Source organism: Ascidia mentula, chromosome 6 (genome assembly GCF_947561715.1).
Source record: "Ascidia mentula chromosome 6, kaAscMent1.1, whole genome shotgun sequence".
Lineage (NCBI taxonomy): Eukaryota > Metazoa > Chordata > Ascidiacea > Phlebobranchia > Ascidiidae > Ascidia > Ascidia mentula.
The window spans coordinates 14,492,972-14,514,651 of NC_138571.1; the positions used below are offsets into that span (position 1 = coordinate 14,492,972).

The following is a 21,680-nucleotide window of genomic DNA, read 5'->3' on the forward strand; positions in this document are numbered from 1 at the left end:
CTGACATATTTGCTTATGTCGTGCTTGCTACACTACACTTGATACATTTCCAACTGGAAATCACATTCAACATATGACAATGCATATTTTGTTGACTTTGCTGTCAAAGTTAATGATTATTTGTGGTGCAACATTTACACATTGATATCCTGTCATTAAAGTTTGTTGTTCAGTCTGTGGTAAATGTCAGTTTATTTGACAACACTCATAAATAATAGCTTCAGTTAAGTTAGACTCTCAATTCGCAACCTCTGGGAAAATACAAATACAAGACAAAAACACTTACTTGTAAATAACACGATGAACATGCAGTAATTAGAAAGTAAAGGCTAAAATTTGTTGAGGTATTGGACATCTTTACAAATAGTTTTTAAAAAACAAAATAATTATGTAATAAATAAAATACAGAATACTACATGTTTTAATGTAAAATATAAACATCCAAACAAATAAATTGGAAAAAATGTACAAAAAGTGATTGAACAATTATAGGCACAATAATCATATGATAACCAGCTGCACTGATGAGACCTTTTAGGTCGAAACAGTGGCCATCTGTCTGCAGCTTATACACAAAATTATAGGCACCATTATTTAATCGAGAAACTTGCTTGTACTTGGATAAAATCGATCTTTTATAGTTACGATCAATTGATGGGAGGATTCGGCAAGAGCATCCTCGTAAGATGGGGGTTGTGAATGCTCAACTGTTCAACAAGTCAACAATAAAAACAATCCAAATTTAAACAAAGAAGAAATAATTTACTTAGTCTCTGTGTCAGTCCATGCCTGGAGTCAGGATTGTATAAAATTGAGCTGGCACTGCAGAACAAAAAAATGAAAACAACACTTCACAGTCACTATTTTAACAACAATATATTTGTATAGTATGTAAACATGCCTAACTTCTTTTTCTTTTTTCCCTAGTGCTCTTTTCTTTTTCTGTTTCTTTCAAGTTTTGTAAAGTTTATTGCCAATATAAGCGCAACAGAACAAACAAAACCTAATGCTAGAATGCTACTGATGGCATAAGTGATCCTTCATATAGCGGGTTATTTGAGGTTACCACATTTAAGAATCAAGTACCTATATAAAACACACTACTTGTCGGAAAAAAAATATATATATATGGCACCGTTAATTTCACAACAGTTCATAAGCCAGGCATGTATGCATACTACACATCTTTATTTGTTGGCAAGTAGTAAGTGCAAGAATATACGCTATTTTTATTGTTTAATAAAGGAAACTACTATTTTGAACAGTAACTCACCCTATACTGCGGGTAGGAGCATCATTCCATGACGAGGAAATATAACTTACAACTGCAATTATTTTGCATGGGATGTTTTTCCTTTTGAACTACAAAATCAAAAAAAAAAACAAGTACAACCTTAAACTAAAAATGTAAATATTATCAACTCACTGCATATATTGGAGCAGCTACCAAACATACTGGAAGACACATACACCATAGAGTTGTGTTAGTGAACATCCAGGCATGACCAATTGAACTTTTTATGAATATTTTAGAGTTGTAAACATGGTATGAACCATTATTAGCTTTATTAAGATGGTGCTCATACCACTGTTTCAAAAGTTCTGATAGATCAATCTGGCAAAAAAATTAAAGACCTTGTTTTACAAAATCTCACAATCCATCTACTTTCCTTATGCTGTACCCAAAAAATTCATACTTTAATTTTATTATTATCTGGGTTGGAGTTTTCCAACTGAGGGTCCGTGGGCCACAAAGGGTCTACAGTGACTGCTTGTGGGGTGCCACAAGATTTTTCCGAACTATAATAAAATGTTCATTATGTATATAGTCACCACCCAAAAAGAGTTTTCAACTTTAAAAAAAAACGGATTGTGGTTCATAGAGTTTACTGAATTAGGCTGGTGGTCCCCGCTTGAACCCAAACGAGTTACAAAACCCCGATCTCGATCTGGATGAAGTTAGTTTTTGATAACTAACATTCTCTCAGACACTAGGTGATGGGGTGCGGCAGGTTTATCCACGATCCGCGCTTGGTTTTGGTAGAATAAAACTATTAAGTACTCACAGTCAGTTTAAAGTTCTGCTTTCTACCCAAACTCAATTCAGCCTCACGGAATGCTTGGTTTAACTGTTGTTGAACTTTAGGGTGTTGGGGATTCAGAACCACCATAAATGCTTCTGTGGAAAAGCAAACTGTGTAGAATATTATTTCGATGCACTACTAGAAAATAAATTTTTAAAGGGCCACATTGTAAGACTGAGTATTGACATCCATGACATTTTATTTAGTGGCATTTACTTTTACTGAAGGACTTATAAATCAAATCACTTTATTTTGCTCTCAAAGTTACAGCGTAAATTAAAAATAAATGTGATACATAAAACAGCATGGACAAAAAAATAATCCATGATATTATCTAGTCACAGTTCACAAAACAAATTAATAAAAATCACCTTCCTTTTTTTTGATTAGATCCAGTGTAATCGACTACAAAGTGTTTTAGCACAACATACATATAACTCGGCAAGCCAAAAAGTTTTTCCTTTAATGCCTGTAATCCTTTGAGCGATCCAACAGTCACTGTACTAAACATAAATATACATTTACCGTTTTTTACAATCGTACCAAAAAAACAAAACGTCAAAATATATGTGAACTTAAATTTAAAGTTAATTTAATCTTTAAAACATTTTTTAAGGGAGGACCAATTTTAGGCAAGCTTACTTTAAATAGCCACCTTGAAACAATTTACGTGGACCAAATGCATTTGCTTTGTCTTGATGTAGGCAAAGTGTCCTTCCATCCCCTTCCTGTGTGAATGGATGGTTAGCAATGTCCTGCATGAAACTGTACATATCATAAACTGCTAGTTCAATATCAGCAGGCAAAGAGTTCGACATGGCCATTAGATTTTGTCAATTCAAGTCACTCCGCAGATTGCTGTTACGTTTATGGATGCTAATGCACGACGTGTGACATGCCAGAAAGTGTGTCTACTTAAAACAAAGTAAACACACCAAGTAAACAACTCACCTGCATAATCACATCAGCTTATCCCAGCGCAAGCTAGAAGCATATTGTTGTTTCCGCACAACGTTTTCGCACATTTTTTACATGTTGTGACATGGCGAAATTATTGTGATTGACTTTGGCTGTTAGGGTTTTTAATTTTGCTATCAAACCAGAAGGGTTGGTACAAGAGTTGATGTTAACAGTACTAACAGGCAACAAGACAACAACTACTATTTGAAATTTTAAAGTTTGTGAACGAAGCGAAACGAAACGAAAACTAATGGTGTTTCTCTCGACGTTGTTCAACTGATGACGACACCAGCACGTGGTTTGTGCGCACCCACGCGTGACACGTAAACAAGCCGGGATATCTTATGATGGACATACATATAATTTCTCTAATTATCGCAGTCTGCTGCTATTCTGTCGACCTAACATCCTCAATATTTAATTATGAATAAAGATCGTTATAATTGCACATGGTCAAATCACCGAATACTGCTTTGAAATCCTGAACATGTTGGTGTTTTGGATAAAGTAGAAAAATTTAAAGCTCCTATAATTGGTTCTCGCTCCATTACCACGAAGCAGCCTAAGCATATAAACCCAATGAATATATTTTTCTCTTTTTTATACACGTCAAACGAACAGCATTAGTCTAATATGGTCAAAAATAAATCACAACAAAACGCACTCAAAATAGGAAAAGGTGCCATCTTCTTCTTATCCTTCCCGACAATCTATTTCACTCCAGCATGTCTGAATGGTTGTACGAAACATCAGCATGCCGAAAACACTTGACAGTTAGTTTCACTTTAACATAACTTAATGGAGTACAATCAAAAATGAAAACAAAAAAACATTGTGGAAAAAAGGTAAAAATAATAATAAAAGAACTAAATCAAGACAAGGGAAGGAAAACAATTATTTCTAAGATTACCCAAATCATAGATCTGATGTTAGAAAAAAGGTCACGCGAAACAGGAATGTCATAATCAAAAGTGGATACGCGACTCTCCTGCAAACCCATATAGTCACCAGAAACGCAACGTGCAACATTTCATATAGTACTAGAAGCAGGTTATACCGACATCGCCAAATTACATTCAAAAGTCAATAAATTAGCAAACTGTTGTACAGTCGGTCCAATACTCCATAGCAATAATAAATAAGTAAACCTTAGTGATAATACGTTGTCTTCCAACAGTGTGAAATACGAATATTGTGCTTCACCTTTCCAAACAGTAACAATTTGAGCTTGACATTAAGTACGCTTGTGCCACTGATGTGCGATCACAATCAGCTTACCATTCTAAAGCATTCAGATACCTTGTAATTTCAGTAACCTTTGCTTGGGTTTGTGACATTATGATTCACAAGTGAAAATTGCCATGTCACGTTCGTGCGACTCAGCAAAATTTAGCGCTCACGTGGTGCGTCCCATAGGTCATGTCACCTCCTAACGCAAAATTGCCCTTCAAAAACTTCCACATGGGGGCGGCATTAGGTCCAACGTGTGGGTCTCCGTCCTTATAAAGGGGTTGAGTTACAAGGTTCTTGCCAGCGTCCAGAAGTTCGTACATTCGTCCCATGCAAGTCGACATCAGACCTAACTGGCCGTTCAAAGCTTTTTCTACAAGCAAATTTTGTATTAAGCTATCGTTGTACACTCCATATGTGGTTAGAGATATACAATTCCGTGGAGTTATCCCAACCGTATGTACATATGAATGGTATTATGTAAATTGTACTAACGTGAGAGTATTAGTAAAATAATGCCCATATAACTGTTGCAATTACAATACAAAATGCCTAATATACTATTAAGTTTAAGCCAAACTATCCTCTTGTGCAGTTATACGCAACTGATTTTGAAAAACTTGGTATTTATGAATTCACAATTGAACATACAATTCAAATTTGAACAATACTACTTGCAGGGGCACTTTAATAATTAGGCTTTGTGTCAATTTTAAGCAAGAGGTATTAATATGAGGTATTTATCATCAATCGTTAAGATTACAACTACTTTAACTGCAAATCCAAATTTAAAATGAAGTTCACAGCTTAATACACATTATTTACAACTAGTTGCAAAACCGAATTGCTTCCATACGAACCTAGGCATGTGAGCATGTCTGTGTACTGGATATCAAACTCTTTCGAAAGCAACGCAGTTCGCTTGTTCAAGGGCAAGTTCGGCAGGTTGAGAATGTAAGTGGGCTCAAAGGTGAGGGTCCTTATGGGCCACACGTCCTCGTGGCCCCCCGCGAACGAAACGTCCTGCCCGGTGAAGCAGAACCGCCAGCACGTGGTCGCGTTGGCCTCGGAGCAGCCGCACTGCGCCCAATTCGCCGGCAGGCAGTCGGCATTCGACCACTGCGGGGGATTCCCCATCACCGCGACCAACTCCCGGCCGTGGACGAGTTCTTGAAATTTCACGTAGTGGGATTTTTCGAAATTGGGCGAAACCTCGGTCGCGTACGGGTTCGTGATCTCCTCCTCGGCCGTGACCGACGCGAAAATGTCGTTCGACTGCCTCGGCGTCGTCACAAAGGGACTGCACGGACTGCCCCCCTCCCCTTCGTACACGATCTCGAATGCGGCTTCCAAAGCCGACCGAAGTCCCCTGACGGGAAATAAAATCGCACTCGTGCGCCCTTTAGTGACGTACCACTGGCGGTGAGTGAGCTGCCGCTGGGGGTCGCCAACGAACAGAGTTTGCGTGTTGTTGTTCATTTTAACGCAAGCTTCGGCTTGGATGAGCTGCAGCATGATGTGTGCGTAGTAACCGCCAATTGTGTAGACATCGGCAATGTACGGTTGCTCCAGAAGTCTTGTAGAGTACCGGAATGCTCTCACCCAAAAGCTTGTCGAGTTCCATTGCTGGAACTATACAGCAATTGTGTTATTACTTGTAAGAGCTTGTACAAAAGAAGTTTTTTTGTATTATCACACCAACATTGACGAGACTTGTCAACGCATTTTTCTATGTTCACTAACTTTGTTTGATTTCAAAGTCCGAGAGGCGACATCGTACCAAGAAGGTCCCCCAGTCTTTGACCCAAAATCTTTATCGGTGCCAAAGATATTATCTGCAGAGAATAATGGTAAACTGAGATATAACATAAGATATGGTACTGCATCAACATTCCCTATACATTTTAATCACAGTACCCACGCTTTCAGTTAAATTTGAATTACCGGAATATTGCTTTTCGTCGCCCTTGGGTGTCTTGCGCCATCTACCGCCTTTGTCTTCCGGCACAATGTGCCACAGCAGGGCAATAGAGTTCAATACCTCGATAATCTCCTTCGGAGCCGGTTTTTCTATTTCGCTAAAAACTTCCTTCACCAACGAAGTCGAATAAGGCTCCAGTTTTAGCATCAAGTTTGGTCGTATCTGAAATACATACACGTAAAAGCACTGTTTATATTAGTTCCCAACCTTTCTCAGCTTGCTGGGGGACTCTATCAGGATTTTTAGGTACCCAAAGGCGGCCAAACCAACGGGAAACTGCTACGAATGCCGCATTTGCCGTTTTTGTCTCATTTGGGTTTAACAACATAATGGAAATTTGTGAACTCGATACATTATCAATATATCGCATGGTGAAAAATGACCAGAGTGAGTATAAAGAAAAGCTCGCAGCAACCCATGTTGGAAACCACTGGTTTACGTAGTTACGTATCTTACAGATACACTGATAGTATGAGAGAGTTGTTTGTTAAGGTGTTTGATATCAAAATTTGCTTTATGGCCGTATTCAAGATTTTTTTCATTCAAATTACCTCATAGAAATCACGTGACGGAAATGGAGTCGGATAAAATGGAATCCAGTCGCCGTTGGTCAAGTTTGGATTTCCGCCGATCGCGTTAAGAATGTTTGCGGCTAGAGACAAGTGAAGCATTTCCTCTGTCGATATGCTGGAAACGAAACGAACATAACATTCCGATAGTCGTTAACAAAAAATTGGAGAAACAACGTGATTCACGTTGTCTTCATGTTTGTGCAAAGACACACCGCTGCATTTTTGTAAAATCGATACCTTTTTAGCAGTTTGGAAGCTTGTTTGAAACGGTCACGCTTGAGTGAAAACATGGCGGTTAGGTAAGGTGGGATGGTGTAGAGCTCCACGAGCATGGCAGTTTGGAAGTTTTCCTGCAGACTTGCTATAGTTTTCTTGAGATTTTCGGCTGTGCCGCAAACCGACCTACGCGCAGTTTCGTATTTGCTGCAGATAGAAATCATAATTAAACATTTGCAAGTCTTGTATGGAAAATAGAAAATAAGCGATTTTACATCAGGCTGTTTAGGCTACAGTCAAAACGTGAACTCTAATGCCTGAACCTTTTTGTGTAAAAATGTGATTCTTGATTAACACAAAGCCTTTTACCCAATACTAATTCTCGATGAAAGCACATCTGTGATGTAAAGAGTGTTTGTCTACATTGTAAAAGAATAATACAACGAATTTGATCTTGCTTTGCATCGCAATTTAGTGGCAAAGTACGTGTCGCAATTTAGGAATTTAAGTTTCGCTATTTTTTTTGTAACAACTGCAGTGGAATTCTTACCGCAACGGCTTATCGGCTTACTGTCACCGTTGGGCAACTCCCCATAGTTAGTAACAGAAATGAACCTACTCAGGTTTTGGTTGTTCTGTGTTGAGAGGTCCGTTCACTTCACACTCTATGAAACGTCGTACTATTTCTGTTTTGTCAGGTGACAGGTCACGTGTCGTCGGCATAAAATTGGGGTGGTCCCAACCGTATTCAAACATGGACATGTTTATCAGATGTATTTTCGATCTGCAATACAGGATTGTCATTATTAAATATATGTAATTGTTTATGTGCACTTTTGTATGTGGTTAGCAAAAATATATTTTACGTTGTAGCTGAAACAGTGTTCAGCACAGGAGCAGATCCAATTTGTATTGTTACGCAATAATGACGAGTTCTGTCTTTAGATCAGCCATGTATGCGTCAGACAATGCACGCTATATAGTAATAAACGAAAAGCATTCTTATAAACAACCCGTCCGTCTATCACTACAGTGTTTTTTCCAGTGTTATAACAGGTCGTCCCATCCTGGAACCGAACCTGGTTCAGCGCTACTTTAAAAATTATCATTGTCACAAAAAAGGTTTAAGTCTGCAACAAACCTGACACTTTCTATAGATCTGAGGTTAATAATATCGTGGTTCGCCATCACAGGGAACATGTTGTAGTAGAACTGAAAGATAGGGCGTATGTCATTCTCCCATGAAGGGCAACTCTTCTTCATCACCGAAGATGGCAAAGAGCTGAAATGAATAAATTAAAGACTTTCTTGAATAAAAGCCAGCTTCAACTTATGCTTACGAAAGCATATTGGTTAGTTGGTAATGAACATTATTGCTCGAAGAGCCTGTTTGTGTTGTATTAAAAAGATTGTTGTTTGTGTTATGCCAAAAACAGTAATTGATTCGGGACTGTAATATCAAAGCCATTAGCAAACACACAAAAGAGCATCGTTTTTAAGCAGTTAAACTTTTTGAAATGTAACTAATGCCTCTACACATTTTGTAATCAGTAAAACTTAAACCATTCCCGCAACATCAAAATACGTTGGCAAAAAAATACAAACCTGAACACTTTGAGCGCCAGATTAAAGGTGGCGTATCCTCTGTCGATGCCGCAGTCTTTTAAATTGTTTTTAAAGTTCCGGGAAACTTGAAACATCCCCCCGTCACCGATTGTAATGGATTTACCTCCCGTGTCGTTGTATTCGACCACGATACCCATGGGGTATATCTGCAACACAGAGCTGTTCATTATTTGTGGTTTTACCACTGTATTTTGGGGGTGAAAAATGCACAAGTCGAAATAAACATGACTTGTTTTTATGGATTCAAAAAACACAGCTGCCAACGATAACCTTGCAGTGCCCAAAGGGCGAAAGGTATTGCCTGAATGTTGTCAGGCCGATTTTGTTTTGTGTACACATGTTAACAATGTTTTTTAGTATTTACAAGAATTCAGGCGTTAGTTGATGGTGCCTTGTTGTCAGGGCCCTTGCTAACCTGGTCTGATCTTTTGGAGACTAATTGTTAACGTTATATCGCAGAGATGTGCACAGTTCACCCAAAACATACCAACAAAAGTCGAATTAAAAAACTTGGGATAGGAAACTGTAAAGTGCAAACCTGTCCGTCCATCCCACATTTTCTCGGGTGACCGATATTGCGCATAATTTCTACTGACAGGTTTGCCATCCCGTATTTGTCAGTTCTGAGCAGGCCAGATAACTTGAGTGGGTCTTTGGGCCACGACAGGAGAGGATGGCACGGGTTCTGAAAAATAGCACTGTGTTTCATACAACCTTTTATATTGACGCGTTTAACACGTACTTGGATATCACTGCAACAGCTTTCGTATAGCTGCATTACATGCAAATTAACTATTATCCAAACAAGGCATCAGGGAAACGTGCCTCAAGGCCAGACAAAAATCCAGGCCACCTAAATAACTTTTATGGCGAAGTTCATCAGCTTGACTGCGAAAAATTGATTCTCAATTTTTTTTTGGTGAGGAAACAACCATCACATGGGTGCCTGACTCGATAACCTGTATAACGTTTATCAACTACTTACCTGCAACAGCAAACAACCATCAAATAGCAATGTAACACGCAATTCTAAATGAGGCAGTTTTTTTTGGAGAGGCCATTAGGGACAAACAGTCTTGGAACGTTTCACTTCGGAAAATACGTACGAAGTCATCAAAACAGCGCCTCTGGTAAAATCTGCCATGTTGCGTTTTTCTGCCCCTGGGCTTCAAGCTGTTTAATGTAATTCTTTATTATCGGTAAGCGCCTAGTGACTGTGGTGAACATTTTTTCGAAACTGGCGAAACGTTTTTAGCCTTTGTTGAAATAAGTTGATCGAAGCTTGATTCGTCAAGATGGAAATGCTTTATTTTGTCCAAAGTGTGTGCACCTTTGCATTTTCGAATGAAAAACACAAGTAATAATCACAGCATTATACCAGCCACAACTGGCAAGCGGCCGAAAATGCGCTAGTTTATCTGTCAAGTCATATATTTCCCAACACGTTTTAGGTTTAAATTTGTTTGCATTCAGAACGATGTGGGTCCTGGTATACTTAACATAAAAACCAGAACCAATGACCTTCAAAAGGTAAAGCTTTGGTTTAGCCTACTGCCAATCAGTAGTTAATGAAGAGCTTGTGATGGCATGTTTGTTTTTTGCCCAAACACCACAGCCATCCGATAACTTTAGCAAAAAGCTAAATCGGCTGTAATTCATCCACATTTCACATCAATACTCACATCCGCATGACAAGTGGGTTGTGACGTCGAACGCTCCAACAACCTCAGCTGCACTTTGGCTCCAGCTAGCGGCCGACCAAAGCTTGATACCTGGGTAGGAATGTCCCATCTTTGACCCCGGCCCAGCCTGTGGGTGAATGGCCCCATTGGCTGCAATAAAAATACATATAGGTAAGTTTGTAATGCAAAAAAATATTCACGCAGTTTGGGTGGGTTTTCAGTTGGATTTGTGTTTGCCATTAAATGTAATTTTAGACCCTGTTTAGACAACCATATTAAAAGAGTTTCGTTCAATCTCATTGAATTATAGTTTTTCCGTGTATTTCACCCTTTAGTATTTCTTGTTTTGTCATTTTCAGCAAATAACGACTGCACAAAACTTTATCTGTTTTAATTGGTTTGCTTTGTTTCGCCGCATTGGGATTTGAACCGGTTTTCAAATTGGTATATATGGGCTCGGCCTTATATTGTCAATTGCCAGCTTACTGTGTGTTTTTACCTTGAAATTCAAACCAAACACGTCTTCCATGGCCACCACGTTGCAATGCATGTGTCTGTTTCCGCTGAAAAACCAGCAGTCGTTGGGCAGTAGATCGCATAGTGTGTACGCCATACGCTTGCTTTTGAACATCATTTCTCCGTGTGTCGTTGAACGGTTAACAATTGCCACCCTCGAGGTGGTGATAAGTTGAATCAAATCCTTGCTTACATCGTCCATGGCAACCTCGACAATTCCCCCGTATACCTCGTACCTTTGTGATATAATTGGGAAAAGGGTGTCGGTTTATGTTTTTGAAAAAATAACTGGGCAAATCTAAGTATATAGGGTGTGTATTTCTGATTAACTTAAATAAGGGGTTCCCAACTTTGATGATCCGGTGACCCACTCATCCCTAACAAAATGTCATGATTACCCACCCGAAAAATGGTGACCGTTCTTTGGGACGAATTCGCTTGCGCAATACGAAAATTCGTTTTTCATCACTTTAACAGATCAAAGGTTACAAAATTCTTTCAAGCTTATTGCAAAGCCCCGGCAACATTAATACGACGCACTATCATGCGTCCGTTTAAGTACCTCTGACTTAAATGATTGGTGATATTATCGAAACACCGTCGTGTCACAACGTGGGCAAATGGGTAGAGACTATGTTTTTGCTCCCAAAAGAGCAAAATTACAAACATTTTCAGGAATTAAGGTTTTGTGTTTTTTTTTTAAATACAATGGGTACCAATCTGACTTAAAGTTCTGGTAAAATATCCTAATTTTGTAACTATAAAACATAGACAAACAATCCCTTACCATGTAAGCTTTCTAACCAAATCCAGCGCACCGTTGGTAGTAACTAATAACATGTTGTGGCCGTTACATAACACAGAACGTTTGACGTAATCGTTGGTCAGATGCGGGATTTCTGATGGCGATATCATTATCGCGATATCCACGTGCTTCAAAGTGGAGGCACCAAAGTTTCCTTTGTGATCACTTTTCACCATCACGCTCAGGTCAAGGACAATTTTCTGGACGAAACGCAAGACTCGTATGAATGTTATTTGCATATATGTATAAAGTGTAATGTAACTGGAAAATGCTAATACGCAGTGACACAGTCTGGTCGCTAACCCTGATCCACATATGAGTACATCGGAATTAAAGCGATCATTGACAAAATAATTGAGTTGTGAATTTTCATTTAAATTTATCACTAAAAATAAAAGGCGATTGCTTTGCTTGCATTTGCTCCTGACCGTTAACATTCGCACAGATTTTTATATTACGTATAGGCTTATACGTAGATCAGGGTTTGCGACCTGGTGTCAAGGTGTTTTAACATTGTTCTCTGACCAGCCTGTTTCGACAATGTCAAATTCGACACGGTGACAATATTAGTAAAAATTTAAAATTCTGCATCAGCGCCACCTTGTGTTTTTGGTTGACGTGAAACGCGACTTCCCATTGGTTGTCATTCAAGCGGAACGGTTTCATCGCTCTGGCCCCGAAGTTGTTCACTGGGTCGTCCGATGACGTCATTCCGATGGTACCGGTTAGTCGACCGCTCAGCAAAGTGTAATTGCTGAACAAGAAAGTTACTATTTAGTCACAAACAGCACCGAGCAAAATAGATTAAGGCGCGAGATTTTTTTAAATCAGTGAAAATTGACAAAATGTATCTTAAAAATAATTGGTAAGATTTCTATGGATAAAATCGATCCTTTCGGTAGTCGTTCTTTTCATGGTATCTGTCAACAAAGCAATTTTTGTTAAATGTGTAAACTAACAGACCTTTGCCAGTTCTCCTTTTTTACAAACATCTTGAAATGAATCATACAGACCGAAACCGTTGAAACAAACACTAAAGCGTTTCGAAAAATTTCGAATATTTTCTCCAATTTAGGAAGTTATAGGATCTGCTTTTTATTTTCTGTAGTGATCAAATCATGCAAGCATGTTATGCCGGTCTAATCCAATACTTACAAAGCGTCGATTATGAAATTGACGGAAAGACTTTTCGCCATTTTGAACTTCTTCTGGTAATTGGCGTCGAGCCATTCAATATCGACTAACTTGCTTTTGAGACTCGGCGACATCGCTGTGTCTCCGTATCTGTCAAAACAAACGAACGACCCATCAAGAGTCTTTGTAGCTTTCAATTTAATTAGCCATCGACGACAGCGCACACTGTTGGCAAACGGACTGCAAAGTCACCACTACGTGACACAGCATGGCTGCACTGACGAGACCTGCTAGGTTGAACAATTATGCACTGTTTGGAGCTTACTGATCATTATTTGCTCATTTGCTTGTACATAATTAGTCAAGTTATATTTTCCACGCTTTTGTTTTTCTCTTGTAAAGGGTTTCGCGTGAGACCGGTTACCCTCCCCAAACACCAATGTTTCAATATCAAAACTTTCTTTTATTGACTCCAAATGTAATTTTTGCAGGGCTAAAAGTGAGCAAGAACGGTCTTGAATGTCGTTCTGGTTAGAATTCAATGACTGGTGTGTCCCAAATAGTTATGAGCAACTTAAATTTTGTAAATTGATTCATTTATTCAAGAAATCTCACCTATGAAAATACAATGGTTCATTTTTCTGTAAATTCAACTGTACCGGTAAGTATTTTTTTTAACTTTTAACCCTAAGTTTTCGGCCAAAGTTTCCACACCCGCCGAATTTACTCGTACATCTCTATTTACCCTATAACCCAACAATAACCCCTTACCCCGACATGCGCACAGTGGTCTTCGTGATGGCAACGTTTAACATTCTGGCGTTAAAAACTCCATCCAAAGTAAATTGATAACCAATCACCTCCGGTGCATTTTGCCAGTCAGGGTCAAGGTCAACCATACGAGCGTGGTGTTTGCCTGAAAAACAACAAGCGGTCATCCGTTTAAGCCTAACTGTAATCCTCTGCTTGGATGGGTGTAAAAAATATAGTTTTGAGGCCAACAATCTTTCGTCACTTCATTGTACGGCTGACCAAAGCGTACAAGAAGTCATGGTAGAAATAGTATATGTCAACAACTGATACATAGTTTGGTCATGTATTGTACAGAACACTTATAGGGTCGTATCCAGCAGTTTGAATTCGGGGCCAAAAATTGAGTGGTCTTAACATAAGAAGGACGAGATATCAGCGGTTCGAATCCCGCCCAAGGTAACAAAAATATTCAAATCCTCACCTCCCACAATCCTTCCCCTCAGCCCAATTTTTTTCGTACATTTCCTGTTGGCATGCCAACACGCTGACGTCACGTGCGTGGAAACGAAGTGGAAATGGCCGTTTCCCATCGGGTTTGCAGAAGCCGGCATGTGTCTGATATACGTTGCGTTGTAAGTCTGCGTAATAGATTGTGAACCTTTTTCGTTGAGTTTGCATTTGCTGAAGGAATGTTTCGATAAGAATGGAACTAAACTGAATGAAAAATATTTTCAAGTGTACAAAAAATATAGTATATAGTTACGTAGTGCTGAATTTACGTGATATGTGCTCTTTTCACAATATATCATAATACATTATTACCAAAGTTCGGTACGATTTTTGGAATATTTCTTCTCATATATAAGCAATAGATTCAACGACATTAAGTGAGCTACATTTATAATTCATTTTTGTCCAAATTCGGTTTCGCTTTACTTCCACAGTCTGCAATCGTTAAACGCACCCTACTGTGCATCTCGACAGCCATGAACTGTCTGTAGGTCCCACAAGTCGGACAGAAGCGGTCGTTGTCAAAGAAACAACGAATGTTGTTCGCAGTCGGGTCGTTCACGTGGAATTTCCCGAAGAAATTCACCCTAGGCCAATCGAGGTAAGCTGCATGGAATTGAAAAGATAATTCACAGGAGAAATTTAAATATAGAGCGCCTTCGTCGGTTTATACATTTAAATACAACTACTAACAGTTCGGATCGTTGGATATCTCATTTTTGCTACATTTTAGGTTTAAAATTATTTTGTGCACTTATGCATTCTTTGACTCTTTAGAGCAGTTGCTCTTTTTTTATGAAAAACAACAGAAATTTTTTTTTGATTTTTATGTTAGATAGATAATATGTTCGATTTCTATGTTTCACTTACAAGGGCATACATATTCGTGGCATTCCCTGTTCTGATTGGACGACCCGGGACACGAAACATTTGTCTTCTGATTCCCACTGCACACTCGGTGGCGCACTTGCGTCCCTCGGTCACATGAGGCGCTGCAAGGACCCCACGAACCCCAACTCTCCCAACCTGAGCACGATGTTGTAAATACGCGTGTTAAGAAAACAGACTTTTGATTTTTCGAAGATTTAACCCGCGAAATGAGCACTCAGAAAAGTAAAAGTTTTTTCTCTGGGCTGATTTCTGACGATTATTTGATCATTTATGGTTTTGTATTACGGTGTAACATGATCTTTAATCCAAGCAGATTTACGTAAAACCGCATTTTACCCCGAAAAATCCTCGCGTTGTTATTAGAAAGAAACGCATGCAAACATGCGTTTCTTTCTCTCTTCGAGAGATGATTATTTCCAGCACGCCAATTAATTTACTATGTTCTATTCCAATACAGTTTCTTGCAATGCAAACCATTACGTTGTCCTCTACGATAATACACGAATTATACAAGCTGACACATTGTGTTGAAATGATTGCCTGTCATATACCCCAAAATATTACACCAACAGAATAATGCTTTATTACCCTTCTCAGGGGTATACAAACTGCGAGAAGAGGTTCGTTGTGTCAGCCTGCATAGGGAAAGTTTAGGTTAGTTAGCATATTCCACATACCGGCGTTGATCGCATCCGCCATGAACAATACCCCCACCATGAATGGAAGAACATAATGGAATCTCATCGTAAATGGAAGGCCTGATGCGATGCTTTGCGTGACCAACAGGGCAAAGGCAATTTACTGCTGAGTTTAAAAGGACTGTCGCTTTTTTTATATAAATGATACAGCATAAGCCCTAAACAAAAACTGGTCTTAAATATGTATTGGTTTAACGTAACAGACTCGTTGTGTTTACCTAACAACTTGTTTCTAATCTCAAAACCGCCTTTGTTGTTGAAATAAAGATTACTTTGTGGCAAAAGAAACATGTCATTCTTTAACATCACATACGGCCCACAAAGGGTCACAAGTATGATATAAACGCATTAGTCAAATAGTTTTATTTCATCGTACACTGCATACAAAATTCACTGCTCGTAACGCGTAAAACTACATCTAATGCTTTCCTTCTGTCTGATCTTTTTACTGCCTAACACTTTCTTCAAACAATGTACAGCAAGAAGGGCTCGGTAACATATGTTATCAGACGGCTTGCTTCACGAATCGCCTGTCGTCGCGGGCATTATTTCCGTGCTTTCCTCATCTCAAAGCCCGAAACTTTCACATTAAACGTGCGTTGCGTCACCGGCCAATAAGAGGTATAGAAATCAACGTTATAGGCGGATATAACGGATTGCGAGGCTGCTGTGTGGGCGTCCACGAAGAGCAACCAAGTCTACTGCAACAACCGAAAGCACCTTTGTCCAAACGTTCGCGTGTACAGTTTTTGCTTAATTTGTTTTAGCATGAAGTTTGCCTTATCTGCTTGTAGCTTTCATCCGAGCATTGTTGCATCAACAGTAAATAGCAAGCTTCCACTTAAAATCACTTGAAATCATTATGACCAAGTCCAAACCTAAAGCAAGTACACATTTTCCCAATTTGCTCGTCACGATGTGGCTCCAGTTTCATAGGCGTAATGCTAAACAGCACTGATTTCCTGCATTAGCTTGTAAATAACCGTCATTGTTCGTTATTCGCTTGCAAAGTTATCGAGAAATTCTGTCCCAACTCCATTATGCGGTTTTGGGGAACACTGCTTTGGTGAGATATAAGTATGTACTGGCACATACATTGTAGCCTAGCTAGATCAGGCACTTTTTTCTTTTCCTGACAAGTCGAAGCGAGATTTGAAATACCAAGCTCCCGTTGAGGTTTGAACTCGCGTCCCTAGGCCAACCAGGCCCAACGTTCTACTAACTGAGCTACAGGAGCTCAGAGGTTTCACCATCACGGTGTGCATTATGGCCAAGGTACACTGATGCGCAGTGAAGCGATTCTGCCGTCACGCCATTGTATAAAACTTTACAGCGTTGTCTGCCTTGCAATTTAGGAAATTCTCATAGGCTGCGATTTACTTTTATAGGGTAAGCAAAATTGCTGATTAAAAACTAAAATATAATAAAATTCAAAGTATTGGGGAAATTTTCCTCCTTCCAAAAAGGAAAAACGCACTCTTTTTTTGTAACAGCGAAGAAAGATCTCTCGTTTTAATTGTGGTTTATCTCATAACAAATGTCCAGGCGTGGTCTGGCAAGCAATGTTTGCTGGTTGACTGTGGTGTGAGTTATGTGATCAAGAAGGAGCGTATTTTGCCTTACAAGGCAGAAACTTTTGTCTTCCAAGATGCAGTAAAAGTGTAGTTTTAAATCTTTGTTGTTTGCCTGGCCTGCTGCTGTTTAAAGCAATGTGTTGTATTTTTGTAGCAAATGCATTAAGGAAAGTAGTATGTGGGAATACAATTTTTTGAAGCACTTGATATACACAAACTGTAATGATTGCTTTCAAGATGAAAATCTTATATATACATAAAAAATGTAGTGATTGTTTTCAAGATGGCGATTTGCGTGAGTTGCGCAGTTAACACAAACCTCCGGCCAGACCACGCGCACGCGTAATGCCCTTTTTCTTGTGCATAGCTTCGTGCAGATACACTCACGACATCGAAATAAATAGAACTGTCGCCGGCACATATAGCCGAGTGTGTAACAAAAGCGTTTGTCAGGCCCACTGCACTCCGCCAGTTGTGGCGAAAGTGATAAAGCACTTTATTTCCCGACAATACGAAGAATGGAATTTGATACAACCCATGGGCCTAAGCTATTAAATGGCTGTGGATCAATTGGTAGCAAAGCATATGTAACTTGTTTGTTTTACGAACAAAGCTTTATAGATGCTTGGGCACAGCTTTTTCAAGGTTGCTGTCTTTGCTTCTGTTAGGTCAAAGGTATTTGTGACTGTGACGCAACAAATAAGCATTCTGCCAACTTTGAAAATGTCTGAAAAGCATGTAGGTGTCATCAGCAGTGTGAACAAGAAGGGAGAGTTCGTTCGCAATGAATCAGCTTTTCGGAATGTCATTTCAAGTAAGTTGTCAGTTGGATTTCTTTGGTTATTTTACAACCTAATTTGTGCTTTTTACATCTTTTGTAGAAGATAGTGAATTTCCGCCTGAAGGGGACCGCTACCATCTTTACGTTTCTTTGGCCTGCCCTTGGGCTCATCGTACCTTAATTCTGCGCAGGTAACGGTTTTTTACTTCAGGTTTTAATTCAAGACGCTGTAAATGGCCTTCAATTAACATTGTCTATTTAGGCAAAAAATTATAAGTACAACTATGTCATTCCGTGGCGAACCTTTAAAATAGATACCAAAGAACATTGAGGTCCTAAGTCACTCGTTTATTTGCAACAAACACCGTGCAGACGAATTGCTGTGTAACGCTGTGACGTTACAGTTTAAATTTTGGGTGCGTCATGCTGTTGCGATGATTCAGCAACTGTTATTTGTATGTCAGGTTGAAAGGCCTCGAAAGTGCAATCTCATTTACTGTGGTCGACTTTCTTATGATGGAAAATGGCTGGCGGTTCAACGAAAATGTACGTTTGTGTATTGAATAATTGAAAGTTCACATAAATTGGTTTGCTATCTTAGATTCAACTAGTTTTTCATTTAATTTGGAAACTGCCTTAAACACGATTTACGGTTTCTGGATTTGAAAGTTTAAATTGCACTTTTTAAACATTTGCTTTCAATTTCTTGTGTCTAAAAGCAAGCAACAAAATTACAGTGCCTTTGTAGGTACCTGGCTGCAGCAAAGACCCGATTTTCGGAGCCGAATATATGAGAGAAGTGTACAAAAAAGTTTCGCCCGGTAAACACGTTAAATTTTATAAACTCTGTGTACTTGAATACTTGGCATAGATTTGTTCAGAACAAAAATCATGGCAAATTATTCATTAACAGATTTATTTAGGTTACAATGGCCGCGTAACAGTGCCTGTGCTTTTCGACAAAAAAGCTCTCAAAATCGTCAATAACGAGTCCAGCGAAATCATCAGGTTCCTTAACTGCGCTCTAAACGATTTCTGCGCCAAAGAAGAACAGAAGGAATTGGATTTTTATCCCCCAGAATTACGCGAAGAAATCGACGCCGTGAACGCTTGGATTTACCCGTAAGTGAATTTGTTTTCGAAAACAAGGTTGCTTAAATAGACGTTGTTAATCTAGCGATTCTAAAAAGGTTAAATAAATTAAATAAGTGACCATGCCATTTACGCAAAATTAATATTTACTACTTGCTAGACTAACATTTTTGGTTTGCATTTTGGCATTAATCCTACACTTTGGAGAACCTTTACATTTTCTGTGTTGTTTTCTTTTCCTGCAGTAATATCAACAACGGAGTATATCGGTCTGGATTTGCAACGTCGCAGGAGGCTTACGACAAAGCCGTGGAAGATTTGTTCGCAAACTTGGATAAGGTAATAGGCCGTCTGTGTGTCTAGGACCGTATTAAACCAAGTCTTAAATACCGATTGACATGGCACATCCAAATTGACGCAAATTTCAGTTTTGAATTATTGGCACGGAAATAAAGTATATATGGCGACAATAATATACTTTTATTTACTTTGAAAACTTGTTTATTTGGGTTTTTCTTGGGCGACTTTATTTTAGCAATATCTCACTTGTCGCTTTGCACATTGCGGAGGGCAAGTATTAATAAATATGTGTTGCCCAATGGAGAAATCCTTACAATCTTATCCACTGATATGTTTACCGTATTATCAAGAAACATGCAAAAATTCCCCGGTACATTAAATGTAACCCATCTGCTGCATACAGATGTCCACTGTTTTAACCTAAGGTCCTATATCAGTGCAGCTTGGTGTGACTGTAGACGATACTTTTGTATGTTAAGTTAACGCCCTTTTTATTTTACAGGCGGAGGAGGTTTTGTCCAAGCAGCGATATTTGGTTGGAAATCGCCTCACGGAAGCCGATATTCGCTTCTACACAACTATCATCCGATTTGATCAAGTTTATCACGGCCATTTCAAGGTAAAATTAAAAAAAGGGGAAAAAGCTCATTTTAACAAACAACCCGGGTTGTTTAACAAATTATAAAAAGCTTTGCTCGGACTGCAATTGCCTTAATCAGAACAACCGCATCAGTGAAACCAGGTAAAATGGTATGGGCACCAATAGAACCTCAGAGATTATCAAGTCATGCTCCCATATGAAGACGATTATCTCCAGGAGAATTACCGCCTGCTGTAGGATCGCAGTATAGTCGCACTGGGAGGTGATGGGTTGCAACTACCTGCATATGACGTTAAGTGTCCACCCGGCCTTGCTGGCCAAAGCAAAACCCATCACCAGCCCGGTTTTCACATAACGTCTAATAAGTACTAATCGAGGCATTTAAAGTCCTTTATAACGGACAAAAACGCAGTCAAAAAACTCGTCAGAACAGTTGACTGCTGACATAGCTGTAAAATACTTTGTTTACATTTTGTACGGACGAAATGCGTTGCTCCGGGGTTCATTCGGAAGTTGATTTTGAACACGTTCTTGTGATCAATAAAAACATGTTGTGATTTCATAAAGCATATCGTGACGTAACTGTTTACTTGACAAGTTTGTGTTTAGTGCAACAAGAAGCGTATCATCGACTACCCCAACATCTGGGCTTACCTAAGAGAACTTTATCAGATGCCAGCATTTGGTGAAACAACTGACATGAACCATATTAGAAAGCATTACATGGTAAGCATCGGTGTTTTAAACATTTGTGAGCGGTATTTAATTTTTTAAGTTCTAATTATTCATTTTTCGAATAGTTAAAACCCAATAATTGCGAGCTTAGTTGTCGGATGGCGAACCTGTTAAACTTTTGTAAGAACAAAACTGAGCAAAAATTTAAATCATAACTCATTACAAACTTACGGCGAACTTGTTTCTTAGTTCAAAAGCAAACAGAGGTGTTTTGCTCCCTATTGTACTAATTATAATACCTTGTGCTCTGCACCGCCCTCTCGCGGGGCATAAGAGTACTAATGTTCAAATTTTTACATTCCTGGGACAGCTTTGGTGGAAACACGTTTTTTTTCAGTTTTTTGGGTGTAGAAACTTTAAACTCTTGTCCCCTTCGTCTAGATGAGCCACCGATCAATTAATCCTCACGGTATCGTGAGCATCGGACCCGATCTCGATTTCAACGCACCCCATGACCGCAACGTAAAGTTTCCGATCGCCTAAATCTCTCTCGGAAGTTTGGGTGGAATTTTTGTATGGAAAAAAAGCACTTCACTTCAAAGAAGCATTGCAAAAATGTACAGTTGTAGAGACCTAGTTGTCTAAATAAATAATTGCCTAACTGTTGCAAATCATTTCCCTGACAATATAGTTTTTGGAACCACGTTCCACAAGTGCTTAAAACTTTTAAGCTTCTTGTGCTTTGCTTTCAATTAGATCTCTTTAACAACATAGAAATATGTGCCTAGTGTGCTGTATCATTATTCTTGTTACACTTTTAAGCAACCAAACACAAATATATTTACCAAGCAGCTTTTTACGTGTGCTATATATCCGTTATTGCACATGCCAGCAAAATAAATTGCATAACCTTGGCCCCAAGAACATTTTGCATCTTTACTCGCTGTACATATGAATAAATTGCATTGTTAGCCGTATTCGTGGTTTCAATAACTGTTG

At 39.0% G+C, this 21,680-nt stretch overlaps 3 protein-coding genes across 6 annotated transcripts; 1 reads left to right on the forward strand and 2 right to left on the reverse strand.

The window, feature by feature from the left end:
- Nucleotides 1-121: 121 nt before the first annotated feature.
- Nucleotides 122-3,275, reverse strand: LOC145906418 (uncharacterized). 4 transcript variants are annotated; one of them, XM_082993833.1, is made up of 6 exons: nucleotides 2,456-2,556; nucleotides 2,067-2,179; nucleotides 1,427-1,615; nucleotides 1,274-1,362; nucleotides 767-822; nucleotides 122-707 (listed from the first exon to the last, which is right to left on the reverse strand). In XM_082993833.1, the coding sequence occupies exons 2-6, from the start codon at nucleotides 2,169-2,171 to the stop codon at nucleotides 595-597; spliced, it is 552 nt and encodes a 183-aa protein (XP_082849959.1). In that variant the 5' UTR covers nucleotides 2,172-2,179; nucleotides 2,456-2,556; the 3' UTR covers nucleotides 122-594. The 4 variants fall into 4 exon arrangements, 2 of the variants coding, with proteins under 2 accessions (XP_082849959.1, XP_082849960.1); XM_082993834.1 differs by lacking the exon at nucleotides 2,456-2,556 and having other exon boundaries at nucleotides 2,067-2,446; XR_014402819.1 differs by lacking the exons at nucleotides 122-707; nucleotides 767-822; nucleotides 1,274-1,362 and adding exons at nucleotides 2,727-2,812; nucleotides 3,036-3,275 and having other exon boundaries at nucleotides 1,487-1,615; nucleotides 2,456-2,587.
- Nucleotides 3,276-3,716: 441 nt separating this feature from the next.
- On the reverse strand, nucleotides 3,717-14,655 carry LOC145905669 (uncharacterized). The gene is made up of 18 exons (XM_082992930.1): nucleotides 14,524-14,655; nucleotides 14,041-14,197; nucleotides 13,578-13,722; nucleotides 12,828-12,956; nucleotides 12,273-12,426; nucleotides 11,655-11,872; nucleotides 10,851-11,103; nucleotides 10,352-10,501; nucleotides 9,208-9,354; nucleotides 8,649-8,815; nucleotides 8,185-8,325; nucleotides 7,663-7,827; nucleotides 7,065-7,250; nucleotides 6,807-6,942; nucleotides 6,219-6,417; nucleotides 6,018-6,109; nucleotides 5,135-5,906; nucleotides 3,717-4,647 (listed from the first exon to the last, which is right to left on the reverse strand). The coding sequence occupies exons 1-18, from the start codon at nucleotides 14,545-14,547 to the stop codon at nucleotides 4,424-4,426; spliced, it is 3,459 nt and encodes a 1,152-aa protein (XP_082849056.1). The 5' UTR covers nucleotides 14,548-14,655; the 3' UTR covers nucleotides 3,717-4,423.
- Nucleotides 14,656-17,850: 3,195 nt separating this feature from the next.
- On the forward strand, nucleotides 17,851-21,635 carry LOC145906746 (glutathionyl-hydroquinone reductase YqjG-like). The gene is made up of 9 exons (XM_082994200.1): nucleotides 17,851-18,046; nucleotides 18,114-18,204; nucleotides 18,478-18,559; nucleotides 18,762-18,834; nucleotides 18,937-19,135; nucleotides 19,351-19,444; nucleotides 19,908-20,024; nucleotides 20,616-20,732; nucleotides 21,123-21,635. The coding sequence occupies exons 1-9, from the start codon at nucleotides 17,854-17,856 to the stop codon at nucleotides 21,222-21,224; spliced, it is 1,068 nt and encodes a 355-aa protein (XP_082850326.1). The 5' UTR covers nucleotides 17,851-17,853; the 3' UTR covers nucleotides 21,225-21,635.
- The last annotated feature ends 45 nt before the right edge of the window (nucleotides 21,636-21,680 follow it).